Source organism: Cricetulus griseus, chromosome 3, assembly GCF_003668045.3.
Source record: "Cricetulus griseus strain 17A/GY chromosome 3, alternate assembly CriGri-PICRH-1.0, whole genome shotgun sequence".
Lineage (NCBI taxonomy): Eukaryota > Metazoa > Chordata > Mammalia > Rodentia > Cricetidae > Cricetulus > Cricetulus griseus.
In genome coordinates, this window is record NC_048596.1 from 245,042,053 (window position 1) to 245,063,038 (window position 20,986).

The 20,986-nt window shown below is 41.1% G+C and overlaps 1 protein-coding gene across 1 annotated transcript; it reads left to right on the top strand.

Annotated features, from left to right (window-relative positions):
* The first annotated feature begins 165 nt into the window (after positions 1-165).
* Trim38 (tripartite motif containing 38) lies at positions 166-10,922 on the top strand. The gene is given in 9 exon segments (XM_027409250.2): positions 166-223; positions 226-578; positions 2,754-2,881; positions 5,862-6,016; positions 6,019-6,068; positions 7,402-7,424; positions 7,521-7,633; positions 10,391-10,744; positions 10,747-10,922. Coding segments are annotated over 9 exon segments (1,410 nt in total).
* The last annotated feature ends 10,064 nt before the right edge of the window (positions 10,923-20,986 follow it).

Sequence of the window (20,986 nt, forward strand, 5' to 3'; positions counted from 1 at the left end):
ATTTATGCATCTTCTCAATTCCAATGTTTCTCTTTTCTAGAGACTTCAAACCTCCAAAACCAGTATCTGCCAGTGACTTGAGTTTAGGTGAGCTGTACATCTAGCATCATAAAAACTATTTCTTCACTTCTGTTTGCTTCATTTGCAAACTTCTCAGGAAAAGCCATGGGCTTAAACTTTAGCATGATAAAGATGATAGAGATCTCTTCTTGCTCCATCTGCAAAGAACTCACCCAGTGAGTATCAACTGTGGACATAGTTACTGGAAATCCTGCATCCAGAGCTACTATAACAAAGTCAGCCCAAAGACAGAATTGAAGATAATGCTGGGCTGTCCTTTGTGTAGGAGTCCATTTAGTTTAGAGAACCTCCGGCCCCACAAGGAGCTGGAAAACATAATTGATGTCATCAAGGAGATGGAAGGGAAGGATGATGAGATGCTGTGTGAAGACCACGATGAGAAGCTTGATCTCCTTTGTGAAGATGAGGGTCAGCTCCTCTGCTGGAGCTGTAATTGGGAGGCTTGGCACAAAGGTCACTCTGTGGCTCTTGTGGAAGATATGTACCAGGGCTATAAGGTAAGTATAATGGTTGGGGGGGCTCTAAAAGTGTCCATTCTCTTATGAGAATTGCCGTGTAACAAGGACCCAAGTTCAGATCCCAGCACCCACATAAAAGCCTATCATCATCATCATCATCATCATCATCATCATCATCATCACCCACCAAGATTGTAGGAGAGACTCTACACAAGCAAAGTCACACCATAGAAACTTCCTGATCATCATGGCCAAGCCAAGCAGCCCTGTGAAGGAAAGGGAGGTGATTACATGGAGAAAAAAAGCCAAAGCCCAGACCCTTCCCACCACTTCCAATTCTAAATCCTAGGCCAAATGGTACAAACTATGGAGGACTGTCCATTTGAGAAGTGAAGGGCCAGAGGCACTGAGATGATCTGGTGCTGTAAAATTTAAACATCAAGGGGACTTTTCAAATTATCTTCATAATTAAGAGTGTGAAAGGGCAGGTTCAAACAAGACTCCTGAAGAATCAAAGATCTCAAAATAAATGCTTGTGGTATTTATGTGGAGGGAGGATTGCCGTGGCTCTTAGGCCCTCCCTTGAGAGCACAGGGCCTTCTGCTCTGACACATGCTCTCTTTTGATTTTGTTGTTGTTTTGTTTTTCTGAGACAGGGTCTCTCTACATAGCCCTTGGCTGTCAGGAACTCATTATGTAGACCAGGCTGGCTTTGAACTCTCCCTACTTCTGCCTCCCAGTGCTGTGATGATCAAAGGCATGCACCACCATACCTGACTGCTGTCTTGATCCTAGTCTATTCTTGTGACTTGCAGGAAGACATACTCAGTGTGGGCTCCTCATGTTCTCTTCCATGAAGCTCAGTCTTATATAAAGGCCTCAGGTCTTTCCTAAGGATGGATTAGTGCCAACTGCCACTCAGCACACAGGGCTCTTCCTTAGCCTCCCATGAACAACTGCAATGCAGAGATTGCTATTTGGATAATTATTCCACTGAGTAGTAAGAAAAGGAGCAAAACAGGGTGACAGTGACCAGTCACAGAGGCAGACTGATAGGGTGGAGCTATACCTGGGCACTGAGCAGATAGATAACTGTGCTAATTTGCTTAAAGTTTTACTATCTTGTTATTCCTGTCTGTAAACAGATATGATGGCATTGGAGTCCTCAGCACATATGCTGTGGGTTATATTTGTTTATAGATATTATACTATGTAAAATTTAGAACATGTGACATACAGCAAAGGCAATAGTGTGCATTTCTAAATCAGTCACAGACTCTGTGAGATCCCTTGGAAATCAATGCATACACATCTGTGGAGTTCACAGAGGACTGAAGTCAACTATTTTATCTTTGATCCTTACTGGCAGTTTCTGGTAGCCTCAAATTGCTCTCAGTGAAAATATGAGAAACCACACTGGAAATTAACCTGAGGATGGGGAGAAACTTGACAAGGACACCAATTCTTTGAAGGTGGTTTCTTGGTGCCATCTCCAGATCCCTCTTCTCTCCAAACTGTACTAAATTCAATTAATATCATGACCTTTCCTTTCTAACTCACCCATAATACATACAGAGTCCCAGCTGTGTCAACCATCTCAGTATTGGCTACGTTTGGTTCTGCTCATATTTTATAAACTCTCCCTGAGAATGGTTATGATAATCTAGGACAACCTTCCCCAAGTGAGTCTGTGGTGATGGAGGTGGTTCAGCAAATGAGACTGGAATCCCAGTTGTACTCCTGAGATTCCCAGTTATGGCTCCTGAGGCGAGTTACTTGACCCCTTTCTAAACCTCATTCCCCATGGCACAGCAAGGATGTTAAGAATCCTACCAACTGTGAGGATTGCTAAGGCACTCAGTAAGTTACCATATATACAACCTTCAGCATGCTCTGTGAGAAATTTATTAAAAGCTCAATAGCTATTCACTGTGATTTTACCACATCTTAGAGTATAAGATGCATATTAAACGCTTAGTGGAGAATCAAATTGAGGATGAGGGAATGTAGTAGGTTGATAGTGTGCTTTCTCAGCTTGCACAAAGCCCTGAGTTCAATGTTCACCAATGGTGCATAAAGTAGGGTATGGTGGTGCAAGTATGTTCTGTGTGCTCAAACAGTGAAGGGAGGACGTCCAAGACCGTCTTTGACTACTCAGTGAGATCAAGATCACCCTGCTTCAAAATGATTGATATGAATTTGTGTTTTCATCAGGAAAAGCATGAGAATACTGTGACAAAACTGAGTGAACTCCGAAAAGATGACAAATTTCAGATACATCTCATGACAACTGAAATAAATACCTGGAAGCTAAGTTCACTGGTATCAAGTGCCTTTTTGTTGTGAGTCTAGGCATCGAGGATGACTGGGAGAAACACAGGATGGCTGGTTATCACCAATACAGAGGAAACCCAAAGAACGCAGTACTGTTTCCATAGCCTAGTTGTTTACATCCGTGAAATATTGTCACCAAGTCCTCCCATCTGAATGGGATTTCTAATAATCCAGTCAGAAGCTAACCTGGCTTCTCAGTTTCCTTGGACTCAGCCTCCTCTCTAAGATATGAACTTGTTGCCACCGTACTTAGGTGTAATGTACCAACATCTCATACACATTTTACCTAGTAGGATGTCCTCAACCCCCATCTTTGTTCTGTGGCCCAAGCTTTCATTCTTTAAAAGAAAATATTTTATTTAAAAAATTAAATATATGTGTGTATGAGTTTCGGGTGTGTGAGTTCACGTACCCAAGGATGCCAGGAGAGGGCATCAGATCTCCTGGGGCTACTGTGACAGGTGACTGTGAACCACCTGGGTCCTGGGAACCAAAATCAGGTCCTCTGTAAGAGCAGTATTCACTCTTTAACTGTAGAGCCATCTCTCTAGCCCCAAGACTTTCATCTTTAATACTCAATAATACTGATTCACTCTGTGGCACATTTTGTTTCATGTTTTAAATGCATTAACCTGGTACTCTGGTGTCAGTGTTGTGGAAGAGGTGGAACCTGGAAGAATGGAGCCTAAAAATGAGGTGGACTAAAGTCTCATGCAATAGCCAACCAAGAGCATCAGACAGTTTATATTTTAATTTATTTATGTTAAATTGTATTTAATGATTATATAATATATTTTATATAATTTATATTATATTTTGCCAGTTTATTTTTATGTTTCTCCCAATATAATACAGTCATTTGGTTACCTGGCTCTTTTGGTCCACCCTTTACTCTCTTGGCTATCTTGCTCTCCACTCCCCCATCCCTTCATGTGGCCTGCCTCAGGATCATGTTCATTCTGGACTCTCTTAGATGTCTCTGCCTCTTGCTATACTGTTCCTCATATCCACATTAAACCTTCTTCTGTACCATATCTAGGAGCAGACATGCCCTTCCCTTGTTTTCGTTAAGTAATTTCCAGAAAGAAAATACTTCAGACATGTAGGCAGTCTCAACAATCAGCCATGGAAATGGCTTAAGTTCTATGATCTGCAGCCATGGTATGCAGGTTTTACAGCAATACCCACCCCTTTGTCTTAGAAATCACATAGGTTTCCTTTTCTGCCCTCATGATACTCAACCTGGAGTGACTCTTCTTGCTGAATTCTCTCAAAGACTGGTTTCTGACCTGGTGAGCTCAAGAGCTGAATTCTGACTATCATAGCAAGGTCAGAAAGTTGATGCCTGAGTGGTGGAACACTGTCAGTGATTCTGAGTGCTTGTGAGATAACAGGACAAGAGTCTTGTGACCTCAGCGCTCCACACAGGATTGTTCCTGGAATGTGCTTTCCTGCCCCTCCAAGGTGTAATAAATAGAAGTGGATTTATTTCGGATTTCCCACTATCTTATAATTGCTATTCAGATAGTGTTTCCAGGCATGCCTTGTTGCTGTGATTGTCTACAACTTGAATTCACATGAACTTTGCTCATATGACCTTGCTCCTGGGCTGCAGAAGTTTAGTGTAAGGATGCGGCATGCCAGCCAAAAGGACCCTGTAACAGGTAGAGACTGAGGGATGCTAGAAGAACCTGGTGGCCAGGTCCACTTTGATATGTTAAATAGGTACCCCAGTGAGTCATTTACCCTGGGTTTGAGACTTACCAATTACTCTAAAGTCAGTTTCCACAGCTAGTGCCGTTTCTTCCCTCAGTTTCCTTTACATACGGATGTTTAACTTCCTGAACATGTTTTCCTTTACTTCCTGTCTTTCTGGATTGTGGGGAATGGAGGGAACCAATAGTATCTAATATATATGGAGAACTTCATCTGTATCAAGGCTACAGCTGTGCCTGTCTCCCACATACAATGTCCATTAATCTTAAACCATGGTGATATCACAGCATGATAGTCAGTGAAGCAACTTCAGAGAGCATTCATGAACATTTCAAGTCTCTGACTTCAAAGTGAAAGTCAAATCCCATCACATAAACATTTGGGTCTTGCTGACTTATGCCTAGGAATGAACAGTGACCCTGGGCTTCGGGTAATGGTCCCCAGCCGTATCAAAAGCCAGATACACCAGTACCTCCTTTTCCAGGAATCAAGGCGTCTCCTGTACCAGTGTAGTTGTCTTACAATTCCTTCTTAGTGATGTTCTTCACAGCTTGCAAGGAATTCCACCAGCCTCAGAGATGCCTTCTTACTCATCAAATACAAATTTGTGTTTCCCCTTACCACTGTTTTGAACAATGCCCTGCTTCTATAATTCAAGTTTCCAGATTTCCTACCCCACCTTTCTCCCATATCGTGGTTGAATCAGAAGAAAAAGTAATCAGGAATTAAATTAATTAAGGTATTAGGGACACTATCTCCACCAACTTCTGAGTGCCAGGTAGGCACTTAAAGCATTCTTTCAGTTTGAGTGACTCATTAGGAACTTACCTCAGTGAAGCTGATCCTGCTTTCTTTTGGGGGGCTTGGTGGTGGTGATATGTATGTAGCATAATATTTGCCTTGGTTAACTATTTGCCATGGTCCACTATACAGTTGAGGACATTAAGAGCTTTTTGTGACTGTTGTATAACCATCACCATATTCATCTCCAGGACATTTTTCTACTCTTCAAACTGAAACAGGAACTGCCATTCTTCCTGTCTCCCAATGCTTGGTAACCACTGTAATCTGTGTCTATGAAATTTACCACTGCTGGTGATGTGAGTGAAAGAATTGTAAAAGTATTACTTCCCAAGTTTTGTACTTATTTCAATTAGCAGGATGACGTCGAGTTTCCTCCTTGTTGAGTTTTCTACACCACATTTTGTTTATTTAGTGGTTAATTCAAAGATTGCTGTGTTCCCAAGTTTGATCAGTTTTCATTGACTCTAGGCTGCCATATAGGATCCAGTCTAGCTTCAAGAATATCCAGAATTTTCTACATGAAGAAGAGAAGTCTTACCTTTGGAGGTTGGAGAATGAAGAAGAACAGGTGCTGAGGAGACTGAAGGGCTATGAGGCCAATCTACAGCAGCAGTATGAGAAAATTGACAGGAACTGGAGGCAAAATGTCAGGGCTCACCCAGAAAAATACTACAGGTAAAGGTGTGGGCTAGGAGTTGGGAAAGAAGGCATATGATTAACGAGAAGACAATGGTAAAGTATCCCGACCTGCAGGACGTCAACCTGGAGCAAGAGAGTCAGGGATAGGGAATGGGGACAAGAGACGCAGAAAGAACGACCACAAGACAGGATTCTGATCAAGTGGCAAACTTTATTTTTCTCTCAGGCTAGCTTATACAGTCAACAGAGCAGGATATGGGGAGGGGAAGAATGGGTTGTTTGTGAGCCAGGTGTTAGTGTAGGTGGGATTTTAGGAAGCCACTAAGAGGATGTTTGGCAGGGTAAAGAATTTATGAGTAAGAGGTCCAGGAAGGGTTGCTTAGGTGACTGAGCCTGTGGGTGGAGGACTGGGTCAGGTTGTTTCTTTTCTTGAGCTGAGGTTCGAAGGAGCTGCTATGTAAGGGTTAACTATGTGGCCTGCCAAGCCCTGAGATTTGGCTCCCAACAGTAAAGGAATATGGAGATTGGTGAGGCCTACCTCCACTCAGAATGGCAGTAATATTGGAGTGGGAAGTTTAGGGTCATGTTTGAGTAGCATCAGAGTGACTTCCACTAGGCTACAGGATCCTTTAGGTTAATTAGAAAAATTCACTTTCTCTGGCTGAACATGGAATAACTAAATGGGATAATTTCTGCCATCTTGCTCACATTAGCTTATCCACTGAGGTATCTGATAGACTTATTCTTAAAATCTTCTTCCAAGTGACAGATTGTGACAGTGTAGACACATAAGAGAATAATACCAACTCCACGACTTCCTCTAGGGTTCCTGATCCAGAACTTACTCACAGCTGTATGATTGATGTGTCCCTTCCATCAAAATAAACATCTGGAGCTCTGAGTTCTCCTTCCTCTGCTGGGGCTGCTGGTTACAGCATGAGGTTAAGAATGGTGCACCTAGCTCCACTCCACTACGATAGCTTCTTTTCCATTTCAGTGGCCCAGCCTCAGGAGCTGTGCATGGATCACTAGAGACTTGTGTTACTAGTTATCTCTAATGAGAATTCTCTATGAAGGAGATTTAGTCACCGAAAGCAGTCTTGCCAGAGGAAGGATGAGCAAAGACATTAATTCGAATTCCAAGAAGTCCACACTGTAGGTCTTACAGGTCAACAAGCTTCTACAATAGAGAAGCAGGCTCCTACTTTATTGGCCAGAGACTGGATGTAAAACACCCCTCGGTGTCCATCTTATGGGGCGGTAGGTGATTCTTATTCCTTCTGTGAGAGTTTTTTCAGAAAGTAGCTTCATGTGGAAAACTCCATGAGACCTAATGTAAATACAATCCCCTGCTTTTGTTTATTCACAGGGTGTGAAAAATACTTTGAGCAGGTAAGTCTTGCATGAACACCCAAAAGAAGGGGTCAGGGCATATACTGCTGACTGGAATACAACACTGAGGAAAGCCCCGTCTTCTGTTTCTCCTAGGTGTGAGGCTATGAACCTAGAAACACTGAAAGTTGATTTCCTGAAGGTTAATATGACATGTAATGTTTCTGAGCTTTACTTTGATGTGGAGACACTGGTAAGACACCACCACGGTAGGTGTGTGATCTATGGCTTGGAGGATCTTACACAGGAGACAGTCTCACCTCCTGCTGCAACACCTCCTCACTTCTATTTTTTTTACACTTATCTGTGGGTACAAGAACAAATATTTAGATTGTAGTTAGAGACTGTGTTGGTTTAGTAAGGTGTGATTGTGGGTTCCCCTCCAAGATCCATGAATTCACTAACACTGAGTAGCTGGCTGAGTTTCCAGTAACCAGGCATAGTTTCCCCGTTGTTGAGTGGGTCTTAAGTCCAATTAGAGAGCTGTTGGTTACTACCAAGGTGTGTGTACCACTACTATTCCCTTGTGGTTACTGTGTAATGTTGGTCATTGTTCAGAGGCATCATAGCTGGGTAGGACTGTTGGTTGCTTCCTTCATTTGGAAGCTTTCATGACACCTCTGGTACCATGAAAACTAGTCCTTAGGGAGGAGGCAGTCGGGTCAGTTGCAGACAAGAGGCCTCTGATCCCTGTGTCTGAAGTTCATGGTGTCTTCAACAATAGGGACTTACCTTCCACCTGTAAGGGCAATAGCAATAGGCTGTATGTTCTGGAAATCTCTTGATCTACCCTGACCAGCAACTCAAGAGCTCTCATGTCTGGAATTGTGGTTTTTGTTAGACCATTTTGAATCTTGAAGGAAACATTGTCAATCCAGATGAGAAAAGTTCACTCAAACTATGTATCTATTACTTATGCACAGAATTACTTGTTTTAAAATTAAAGATAGTTAATAGTATGACTCCTTTTGACTTTCGTAAGACCTCCTTACTGTTATTTTGCCATCCTCCCTCCTTCTTCTGGATTTACCTCCCTCATTCCACGCCAAAGACCCCCCTTTCCCTTTTCCCCAATCAGATCACTTATACAGTACTATTCTCCTCTCTATTGCTCCCTAACACCTCCCCATCCCAGAAATGGTCCATTTTTAATTTCCTGGTTTCTACAGTTGCTCCAGGATATTACTCACATCTGAAGATCTGGTTGCTTGCTTTTCGAGGAGCTGTCACACTCTTGCTTCTTAGTATTTAGCATCCTTTTCATACTATGCACAGCTCTGTACAGAGCTGTCTAGGTCCTGCTTTTCTAATATTAGCCATGTCTTTGCAGGAAACACCAGTCTCTCCCTGTGAAATAAATGAGGAAAGGAAGGTCCACTCTGAATGTGGGCAGCATCATGCCATGGGCTGGAGTCTTTAAACAAAGAAAAGAGAAAAAAGAGAAAGCAAGCCTATCACAGATCTCTGCTTCCTAGTCAGTGCTAGGGACCAAATCATCCCTGCAGATACACGTTCCATCTGTGATGGACTGCATTCCTCTGAAATATGGAGGAATATATCCCCTCACCCTCCACCCAGTTGTTTTTGTTAGGTATTTGATCACAGTAAGGAAACAGTAAATGAAAGAAGGCATTTAATTTGGGGTTTATGGTTTCATAGGGTTAGAGTTCATGATGGTAGAGCACAGGCATGGCGGCAAGAGCAGCAGAGAGCTTACATCTTCTTGATCTGCAAGTAGTCAGTGGAAAGTAGAGACTGGGTATGGCTAGAATCCTCTGTAACCTCAAAGCCCCAGTGGCACAGCTCCTCCAATTAGGCCACCCTGTCTAATCCTTACCAAAGATTTCTACCAACTGGGGATCAAGTATTCCAAGATATGAATCTATGGGGGCCATTGTCACTCAGACACCACAGTAGCTAATCAGTATGTAGTATGCTGGAAATGATTTTAGGGAATGGGGTGGTTTGAAAGAAAATAATTCCCAAAGGGAGTGATGGCACTATTAAGAAGTGTGACTTGGAGGAAGTGTGTCACTGTGGGGGAGGGCTTTGAGGTTTTCTATAATCAGGATACCGCCCAGGGTGTCAGTCGACTTCCTGTTGCCTGCAAGATGTAGGACTTTCAGCTATTTCTCCATCATCATGTCTGCCTATATGCTTCATGTTCCCTACTATGATGGTAATGGACTGATTCTATGAAACTGTAAATGAACCAGCCCTATGAAATGGTTTTATTTATAAGAGTTGCTGTGGCCATGATGTCTCTCCACAGCAATAGAAACCCTAACTAAGACGGAGACTCTTCTCAGATAATGAATGCACATGTTAGATACAAGATAAAAATGAAGTGTTACTGATCCCAGTGAATAAGCTTCCTGCTCAGTTCTATTGCTCAGTGCTTGCTACATCTGATAGCTTCTTTTCCATGATAGCAAAATTCAAAAACTTCTTGTCAATAAAAGCTTGGGAAAGTCACTTGTTTTGTTTCGGCTGGTGATTATTTTGCTTGTGGTTTCTGCTTATTTGTGTTTTCTTTTCTTTTATTTTGAGATTGTGTTTGTATAAAACATGAACAGAGAGGGGAAGGGTTCCTTTATGCTCTACAATCAATGTCAGAAATCCTAAAAGTTCCAAATGCAGGGGAGTTTTAGGCAGAACAGAACCAGAATGACTCCAAATAGTTCTGATCCTTGGCATCTCGGAATGACCCAAGATGCTGGGATTGATGGTATTGCTACCACAGCTTATTAGGCATGTACTGTATCCCAGAGAAACATTAACTCATTTAACTCTCCCCACTGATGTCTACAATAGGCATAATGATTTCCCCTTTATAGTTATTTTATTATAGGCTGTGTAGCTAAAAGTTAAATGTTCAAATCATGCCCAGATTTGAGCACAGACTTTTTTCTTTGGAAAGCATTGTGTTTCCAGCTCCCAAAAGACAGGTTGTGATTGTTTTACAGTCAGTGTGACTCTGGACCCCAGTAGAGCCCATCGTGACCTAACTCTGTCTAAAGACCAAAGACAAGTGACTTATAGACACTACCACAAGAAGCTTGAGGCTTCTGCCAAGAGATTTTATGTTTTGCCCTGTGTCCTGGGCAGTAAGGAATTTCCTTCAGGAAGATATTACTTCGAAGTGTCTATTGAGAATGCAAGCACTTGGGATATGGGAGCCTGTACAGAGGATGTGCCGAGGGGCTTTCACATGAAGGAGCCTGAGCTGGGATACTGGACCATCAAGATGTGTGAAGAGGATGGCCTTGTAGCTCTCACTTCCACTCCTACTCCCCTTTGCCTGAGTGAGAAGCCCCAGCTTGTGGAGTTTTCCTAGACTACGAGGCTGGAGTTGTCTCCTTTTACAACATAACCACTGGCTCGCACATCTTCGCCTTCCCCAAGGCTTCCTTCTGGGATACTCTAAGGCTCTTTTTCCAGGTTTATGAAAATTCTCCTTTGTTCCTGCCTGCCAGAAATGATCAAGGGAAGAGGTAAAATCCCCACGGTTTAAGTAGCACAGAAAATGCATAAATCCCATAAGGAAGAAACTTGAATGCTTTTCTTCACTGCTATTCCAATGCTTTTACTGAACCTTCAGTAAATGTGCATTGATTTGATTGATAGAAATGTTAAAAATACCATACATGGTCAGCGTCAGTGAAAGGAAAGCAAAATAATAGTGACAACTGTATCTTTTGTTCTTCCCTTTTGTGTGGTGGTTCTCGGCTTTCCTGACGCCGTGACCCTTTAATACAGTTCCTCATGCTGTGGTGGCCCTCAACCATAAAATTATTTCTGTTGCTGCTTCATATCTGTGATTTTGCTACTGTTATGAATCATAATGTAAATTTGTTGCAGACAGAAGAAAAGTAGTGACCTTTTGAGAACTACTGCCTTTTGTGGGTTCAGGACTTTGATCTGCAATACTCCTTAGAGCTGTGATATTCCAGAGTCAAAATTGTGAGTCTTTACATTGTTGTTTCCAATGCGCATCAAACTCTTGTGTTAGAGATGAACTAATGACCGTGTCTTTTAACTAAATAAAAGAACAAGAACTAAAAATAACATCAACTTAACCATTGTTCTTGCTGTTATTATTGTTTTTTTTTTCTGAAAGGACACAAGAGTCAAAGTTGTGTGTAAAACCATTTGGTACATGCCAACTAGACTACCACATTACAAAAATGCAGATTTCAACATATTAAAATAACTCTTTCAAAATGTGTTAAACTATTGAATGATTCTAAACATACTGTACATATATATGCATATATCGTGGTTGTTGATATCCATGTTTCATTTCTACTCTGGAAAAGAGGCATGGGAACTGAAAAGATATTTTATACCATTTTCTTCTACATTTGACAATATACTTTGTGTGAACTTTTGAGTATATATTTTTCAGTTTCCTGAAAATTTCAAAGCCATGTTTCTCAATTTTTATTCCATCCTTCTCTCATAGTTTACATACTCTACACCTGAGGCACACAATCTGAAGTAGTCTGTGCAGCTTCACCATGCTGTTAGGTAATCTGATGACCAGTAGATGGCACTCTTGTATTTTTGGTGGCTCTGGTCATGCAGCTTTGTCATTAATAAAACATAAATACTTTTTGGACCAAGATCAAATAAATAAAAAAATTCATCTTATTCTTACAACTTATTTTAAATAATTTAATTTAACAATATTTTTGGTGTTTCTCGTTGTTTCTGCTTTTCATTTTTGTTCAAGACAGGGTCTCACTGTGTAACTCTAGCTGGCCTATAACTAGCTGTGTAGACCAGGCTGGCTGTGAGCTCCATTGGCCTGACTCTGCCTCCTGGGTGCTAGGAGTAAAGGCATACACAGCACACCTGGAAATAATATTAAATTTTATTCACATAAACATTTTTTTTATTTCTCTTAGATAAGGTCTGACTCTATCTTAGGCTGTCCTGGAATTTACCATGTAGCCCAGGCTGGCTGCAAATGGATGGAAGTCCTCCTGCATCAACCTCCAAGTACTGAGCGCTGACATTATAGGTATGAGCTACCATGTACAACTGTGATTTATTGGCTGGTTAATTGATTTAGTTTTTAGAGACAGGATCTTGTGTAGTCCATGCAAACCTCAAACTCACTATGTAGCAGATGATGACCTTGAACTTTTGATTCTTTTGCATCTCCCTCCTGAATGCTAGAAATAAGTGGGCACTGCCACATCCAATTTATGTGAATCTGATGGCCAAGTAGGGGGCTTCATACATGATAGGCAGGCATTCTACCAACTAAGTTATAATACATTCCTAGGCACCTTGACGACTTTAAATAATACCTCATAAGAGCCTTTGATCTTTATAATTATTAAGTTCTATTGATTTATTTTAATTTAGCAAATCAATCTCATTAGATTCAGATTTCATTATCCTATTTTATTCCTTGGCATGTCAGCTCTCAAAGTTTTTGTAGTGTCATTCAGATTTCTTCTGTGTGAATCATTCAGTGACATTTAGGGTCCTTAGTGGCATTCTACCCATAGTGCATATCTCAATGACTGTGGTATGCCGTTTAGGGTGAGAGTTGGACTTCAGACAGCTCACCATCCGCAAATGGCAGAGAAGTACAGATAATCCCAATGTGTGTGTGAGTGACTCTCTCTCTTTCTTTCTTTCTTCCTTTCTTTCTTTCTTTCTTTCTTTCTTTCTTCCTTCCTTCCTTCCTTCCTTCCTTCCTTCCTTCCTTTCTTTCTTTCTTTCTTTCTTTCTTTCTTTCTTTCTTTCCTCTCTCTTTCATTCTAGCGAGAAGAAAGTTCATCTGAAGTCAGGAGAACTGTCATCTCAAAATGTGTGTTGAATGCTCATTCCTTTCTTTTTTTAAGATAATGATGGGCTTTTCCAATTATATGTGGATTCTTGGTTTTAAAAAGTGACATAAAAACCCAGCAGTGGTGGCACACGCCTTTAACGCCAGCACTCAGGAGGCAGAGGCAGGCGGGTCTCTCTGACTTCGGAGACCAGCCTGGTCTACAAGAGCTAGTTCCAGGACAGCCTCCAAAGCCACAGAGAAACCCTGTCTCAAACAAACAAACAAACAAACAAACAAACAAAAACAAAAAAAAAAGTGACATAAATCATGAAAGAGAAAAGAGTGGAAATTTCTGTTTTCCTTCAGTTTAGTCCGGGGGAACTTCTCTCCTTCCCAGGGCTGCTTGGAGCAAGCAGGGAGCAGAGGGAATGCTCACCTGGAGGAACTATTTCCCCCTCCCTGTGTGCATTCCCATTAGATGACAAGGAGGGCCTGGATGAGAGGCCCAGCCCCTCCCACCTCCACACAAGGACCAACCCTGACTGTGAGCAGGAGTCAAGCAACAAAACAAGCAAGTGTTCATGTTCCTGGAGGGGACAGGTGGAGGGTTTTTTTGTTTTTGTTTTTGTTTTGTTGGTGGTGGTGCTGGTGGTGGTGCTGCTGCTGGTGGTGTGTGTGTGTGTGTGTGTGTGTGTGTGTGTGTGTGTGTGTGTGTTTTCTCTGGGCCAGCTGGCAGAGCCATAAGGATTCAGGTTCCCAACAGGAGGGGACACAGATTTTAAGCCAGGTGGAGAGAGGATCTCACACCAGATAAAGCCACCAGAGGCCAGCATGCTTTGGTATGCTAATAGGTACCAAAGACAGTCATTTGTCCTTTCTTGCAGTGATAAGGAATGGCTCCTTTGGTAGGCTGCTGGAAATGGGTGCCAGAGTTTGGGGAGCAGAGTGTCCTTTGGACCTGACCCCAGCTTGCTTCCTTTCACTGATAGTCTTTCTTTTCTTGGGGTTCCTTTACCCTGTGCCTGTGGTCTGCCTTTGTTTCTACTCCACCAAGTCTGGATAGTCTTGTTTTTGTTTTTACTTTCAGTTATAAGGACATAGACATAGACAGAGTAAGGAAAAAATCAACTTGATGGCACCACTTTCTGAATTTCTTAGAGGTCTGTTTTTTGTGGTTTTCTATTTAACTGACTCAAGGTTACAGATACAAGTTTTAAAAGGGCCAGAGGAAAAAAATATTTTGGAGGTCTTACAGCACGAATTTAATTGGCCTTAAGAACCCGGAGTCAGATATCAAGGTAAAAGCTAAAAGGTAAGAGAAGTAAAAGAGCCAATCACAAGAAAGACTTCTTACCTCTACCAAACCAAATGGGCGATCCTGTCTCCAGGAATCCTCAGACTGAGTGCTACAATGTCTGAACCATAAGGGAGCCTCATTGAATTATCATATTATTCTGCCTCCTCAGAAGGCAGCAGCAGAAGAAGAAACAGCAGAAGAGGGCGAAAGTGGGCAGAGCTTGTCTCTTAAAGGGACCTTTGCACCTGCATAAAGAGCCAGAGGAATAATGCACTGTACCAGGTTCCCAAGAGGAAGGGCTGAGTTTGCTTGGATGATAAGAGCACAATAAAATCTTAAGGTGTCTGCCTTCATACACACACACACACACACACACACACACACACACACACACACACACACACACTGGCTATGGATCGCTGGGTTCAGTTCCAAGGAGATTTTAATATGACAGAGGCTCTGCCATAGAACCAGTCATCATATCAGGCTGAACTACGGACACTCACTTAAACACTAAGTTACAGGTGTCATCCACCACACCTGTGGAAAGCAAGGAGCATTGCCTGAGGAGGAAGAGACCTGTGAATGTCCATCCAGACCATCCTCTGACTCAGACACTAGTTAGGTCTTCAGCCCTGCTCTGGCTGCAATGGGTCTGTGCATGCTAATGGGTCTATGCTAATGGTTCTATGCATGGCTGAAGCTTGAGGAATTTCCCAGGGGACACTTGGAGACAGGAGTCACCATGCCCCCTCTTCTCTTTGGATTCATGGTAATATTAGCCATAATGCTTCTACAGGGAGTGCCACAGTGGCTCCCCCAGGACTAGATTCTTTTTTTTTCTTTTATTTAGAGAATATTTTATTAGTTTTTGTAATCAAACCCACGTAGATCAGACCTTACATATTTAATACAGTGTGTTACCCCTGTACAAATGGAGAAAAATTAAGTTCAACATTTCTAGACCAATATGGCTGTTAATTTCTGTACAATGCAAATTCAACATGGTAAACTGGGATACTTTTTTCCAAAGTTGACAGCACAGCTAAAGTTTCCAAAAATTCAAATTATATATATATATATATATATATATATATATATAAAAGACCAATAATGGCAGTATGTTATGCATCAATAGCAGCAACAGCTTTTCCAGGTTCTGCAGTCATTTGAACAAAATTGTAGAGACATCCAGCATACTCCATTTAAAAACAACAACAACAACAACAAAAAGTAAAAAACAAAATCCCAGGAAATAGCACAGTTGTGTTACTCTTGTGGTACCTGGCACCATTTTTTAAAAAAATTAGCTTCTCAATCATCATCTGGAAGGAAACAATTCTGAGCAACATCATTAAAAACAGCTCTGATAAAGCACGGTCACTACTATGTATCATAAAGCAGGTCCACATATGAGTGAGTACATATCGTGTTTGTCTTTTTGTGATTGGGTTACCTCGCTCAGAATGGTTTCTTCGAGTTCCATCCATTTTCCTGCAAATTTCAAGATTCCATTGTTTTTTTTTTTGTTTTTGTTTTTTTTTTTCTGCTGAGTAGTACTCCATTTTGTAAATGTACCACATTTTCTCTATCCATTCTTCGGTTGAGGGGCATCTAGGCTGCTTCCAGTTTCTGGCCCAGGTCTAGATTCTAACACAAAACATTTTACTAGTTGTGTTGTATCTACAAATAGTAGGTCTATAAAAATTAAGATATGTCTAATTTCTGTAATGAGTTATAACTGGCTATGCATCCAAATAAAGTTGGTCCTTGTAGATGATAAAAATGTTTTCCTAAAATTGAATAAAGCCTTATGACTACTAACTGCTGAAAAGGGGTGGGGTTGTTTGGGTTATGTGCCATTCTGAGTAAAAAGTGCTGATATGTTACCAAACCAGGAGTAATCAAATTGTGGTAAAAGCAACAACAACAAAAAATACATAGCCAACATAAGAGAGGTCCTGGAGAATTCCTCAAATTCTTGGAGCAGCTACTGTACTTGGAGAGCTTGGCTAATCTCTGACAGGGCCTCTTCTGGTCATTCTAGGAATATTATCAGACCCTACCTTCTGAGCTATTTGACCCAGTTTGTCATCTCTCAGAAAAATGCTACTGTAAAGCTACAAATGGTTATTAACTCAGAGTCAAATTATCAATGGTAAAACAAGAGGACCCTGAATGTTCAATTCCCTACACAGACTTTTTTTTTTTTTTTGAGAGTTGGACAACTCATCTTTAATTTGCTGACAGGTTCATTCAGCAGACCCAGTGAGTGCCAGAGAGACTGGGTCCTGATCTAATTACAATGCTGCAGGCTCTACAGAATCATTTTTAGTCTCTTTAGTTACTGGTGGGCTTTTTTTTAATTGAAAAAATATTTTTTCATACAATACATTCTGATAATGGTTTTCTCTCCCCCATTTCCTTCCAGATTTTCCCCACCTCCCCACCCATCCAATTCCTTTTGAAAATTCTTTCTCAATTCCTTTAGAAAATAAACCAGCTAATAGAAACAGAATAAAAAAAAGAAAAAGGCCAGGCATTGGTGTTGCATACCTTTAATCCCAGCACTCGGAAGGCAGAGGCAGGCAGATCTCTGTGAGTTCGAGGCCAGCCTGGTCTCCAGAGCCAGTGCCAGGATAGGCTCCAAAGCTACACAGAAAAACCCTGTCTCAAAAAACCAAAAAAGAAAAAAAAAGAAAAAAAAAAGAAAAGAAAAGAAAAAAAAAGAAAAGAAAGAAAGAGAACAAAACACACACACACAAAACCCATAAAACAGAAAATCAGAAGCTTAATAGACTAGCAAATGATAAATAAGATAAAAAATGACCAAACAAAGTAATATGAGATTTAAAAAAACCTAAAAAAATACAAAAAGCATTTGTATTGACCGTCTACTGCTGGCTCTGGGGTCTACCCCTAAGTGTGGTTTATATAGTCAGTGAAACTCCACTAGAGAAAACTAGTACTTCCTTTGCAAGCAATTGTCAATTGGAGACAGCTTCTTGTTTAGCGATGGGAGCTTTTGTCCACTGCCCATCTCAGCACTGGGACCCTATCTGGCTTGAACCTGTGCAATCCTCCCTGTACATGATGCCACAGTCTTTGTGAGTTCATGTGTCTGTCCTATTGTCTCTGGAAGACACTTTTCCCTTGGTGCCATCCATTTCTATGGCTTTAAGAGTCTTTCTGCCTCCCCTTCTTCATAGTTCCCTGAGCCTTGTGGGAGGGGTTTAATGAAGACATCTCATTTAGGACCTGAGTACTCCAAAGTCTCTCACTCTCTGTACATTTTCCTATATTAGTTGTGCGTCTCTGTTAGTTCCCAACTACTGTAAGAGGAAGTTTCTATAATGGTGACTGACTGAGACACTGATCTATATCTATAGCAGATTGTCATTATGAATGCTTTTATTGCTATGTTCCTTTAGCAGAACAATAGTATTTGATTTTCCTCTAGGCCTGTAGCCTATCTGGACTCAGGTTCTTGACCACAAGAGCAGTGTCAGGCATGGGTTCCATCTCATAGAGTGGGAGATAAATACGGTCAGATAGTTGGTTACTCCCACAACTTTTTTTTTTTTTGCCACAATTGCACAAGAATATTGTGCAGGCAAGTCACTATTGTAGCTTGAAGGTTTTTTAGATAGCTTGGTGTTTACCTTTCTCCTCTGGTAGCATGCAGAGTACCTTTCAGCACTCCGAACACTAGTCAGTAGGGTGAAGGCTCTAGGTAGGCACTAGCTTCATTTCTCTATGTTCAATAAGATGTGTGTGTGTGTGTGTGTGTGTGTGTGTGTGTGTGTGTGTGTGTGTGTGTGTTGTCTTCCGCAATAGGGCCTCACCATCAATTTTTAGGGAGCAACCTTGGAAATAGCCTGAATTATTTGTATGTGTCCATGAGATCCTTTTAAGTGTCAAAAACTCAAATATAACCTATTCCTGGCACTGGAAGTTTTTCTTGGTGACAAAAGATGACTAGCTAGGACATTGCCTTCCCCATTATTTGATGACTCCATTTAGATTTTTTTCATATATGTATATATCTTAAGAAGCTTCTACAATAGTAAGTTTCCATTTGATACCTTAAATGGCCCTTAGTGTAAGTTGTCCCTTCCTGTATTCCTTCCATTGCCCCCTTCTTCTCTTCCCTTCTCTGTTTAATCATCCAATTTTAGTCTCCATTCTGTCTCTCCATAACTATATATTCTATTTCCCATTCTTTGGGAGAGCCTTCCCTCCTCCCTAGTCCCTTACTCTGTACCTAACCTGTGTAGTTATATGGATTCTATCATGCCTATCAAAGGTTTAAAAGCTAGTATTCACATATAAGTGAATACATACAGCATTTGTCTTTTGGAGCCTGTTACCTCTCAGGATTTTTTTCTCCATTCATTTACCTGCAAATTTCATGATCTCAGTTTTAAATATCTGAGTAATATTCTATTGTGTAAATGCAGCACATTTTCATTATCCGTTCATTTGTTGATGGACACTTAGGCTGTTTCCAATTTCTGGGTATTATGAATAGAGCAACAATGGGCATGGATGAGCAAGTGTCTCTGTAGTAGGGTATAGAGTCCTTTGGTTTTATGCCCAGGAGTGGTGTCACTGAATCTTGAGGTAGATATAGTCCCAGCTTCCTGAAGAACCACCACATTGATTTCTATAATGGCTATACAAGTTTTTACTCCCACCAGCAGTGGGTAAGTGTTCCTCTTCCCTCACATCCTCGTCAGCATGAGCTGTCATTTGTTTTATTGATCTTGGCTATTATGGCTGGTGTAAGATGAAATCTCAGAGAAGTTTTGATTTGCATTTTCCAGATGATAAAGGATGTTGACTTTGTTTTTCAGCCATTCGTAACACAAAGTTTTAAACTGGAGCTTTATTTTAATCATTATAACCAAAAGGAATGACACAATAAAAACTTGAAGTAAACTTGGTATAATGGATTTACTAATAAACTCTCTTAGGACATAATAAGTTACATAAAGTAGAATTTAGCTAAAGAATACTCCCTTCAATATGACTTGGAGATGAGTAGTGCACTAACCAGACCTGTTAGAAACTATAGGAAAGAAAAATTTATGGCATTATTGAAGTTTAGGATTGTTGTTAGGGTGGCTGAGAAAACATAATGCTTGTTTTATCAAGACTGACCCCCCACTTAGGCACCATTCCCTTAACAAAAGGAGAAAAGCCTGACTTGCAACCAGCCATGAGACTCATCCCCCTATCAAAGAACATGCCTCTAATGGGCATCTCAGGAGACAGTAGAGTGACAACCACCATCAAGTCGTGGTCTGCTGCAAGTTCCATGTGGTCTTGTCAGGAGAACCATAGTTCCTGAACTTGGGTAACAACTATACCAAAAAGAACAGCACTGGTATACTTCAGAAATAATTCTGGCAATTTCTTTATTGTGGAAATCTCCCTTCTGCCCAAATGGCTAGATTTGTAGCCTCCTGTCTTTGTTTAAATTGTTCCAAGTGTAACATGGGACCAGGACCTAAGAGGCGTTTAAGGATAACAGTGTATGTGGACTGTGCAAGTTCAAAGCCTATATAAGCAGGTAAACTTTTCTGTTTGATGCTGACTCCCTTTTGTGATTAGCCAGAACCATTGCATGTATTATTAAGGAGAATTTTCCTTTATTAACCTTCTAGTGGAGTGATTTCTCACTGGGAAGGCATATGAATTCTGTAACAATGTCTGGCAGATCCCATTGAGCACATCTCAAAGTGAGAAATCAGGACTGAGAAATCAGCCATGAGAGTCACAGAATTAAGCCTGATACTTGCTCCTGAGCAAAGACTAACCATACCCAAGTGAGGATGAGGACAAAGCAAAGGAAAATGTTACAGAGGCTGCACACAGGCACTTCTTTCTGTGAGGGAGCAAATGCATTTGTCACTTGGAATGGCTAATAAATTGAGATAACTATAGACCAAGATTTCTAAGGCTCTAAAAAAAATCACCAAGAACTACCTCAACCTCACAAAGACATTGTGGGGGGGTCTGTTAGCAAGAAAGCACTAATCTTTTCTAAAAATTTAGACCACAAGAACTTTGAATGCAGCCTCTCCATCCCTGTGATCTGGCTTGGACCACACTGGAAACTCCAAGTGTGATTGCATCTGATCACTCTAGTCAAGAACATCTTGCTCAGCTTTCCCCAGACTCACACCTTAAGTTCTTCCCTCAACATCTTAGGTCCCAAATGTCAAGAAGAGACAAGAGAAAGCCAACCCAGGGTGAGGTCCACTAAGGAAAAAGCAGCTCTCTGACTTGAATGCCATGGCAATGAGAGACAGTTAAAAGCTGTCATGGTGAAATACACAAGGAAAAGGCTCTTTGTTAAGACAACATAAGGATCAATGGAGGTACAGTACAACAAAGTGAGACGGTAAAAGAGAAGCCAGAGTCACCGTCTCTACTGCCCAGGACATGCAATACATTCATGATTTAAGAAAG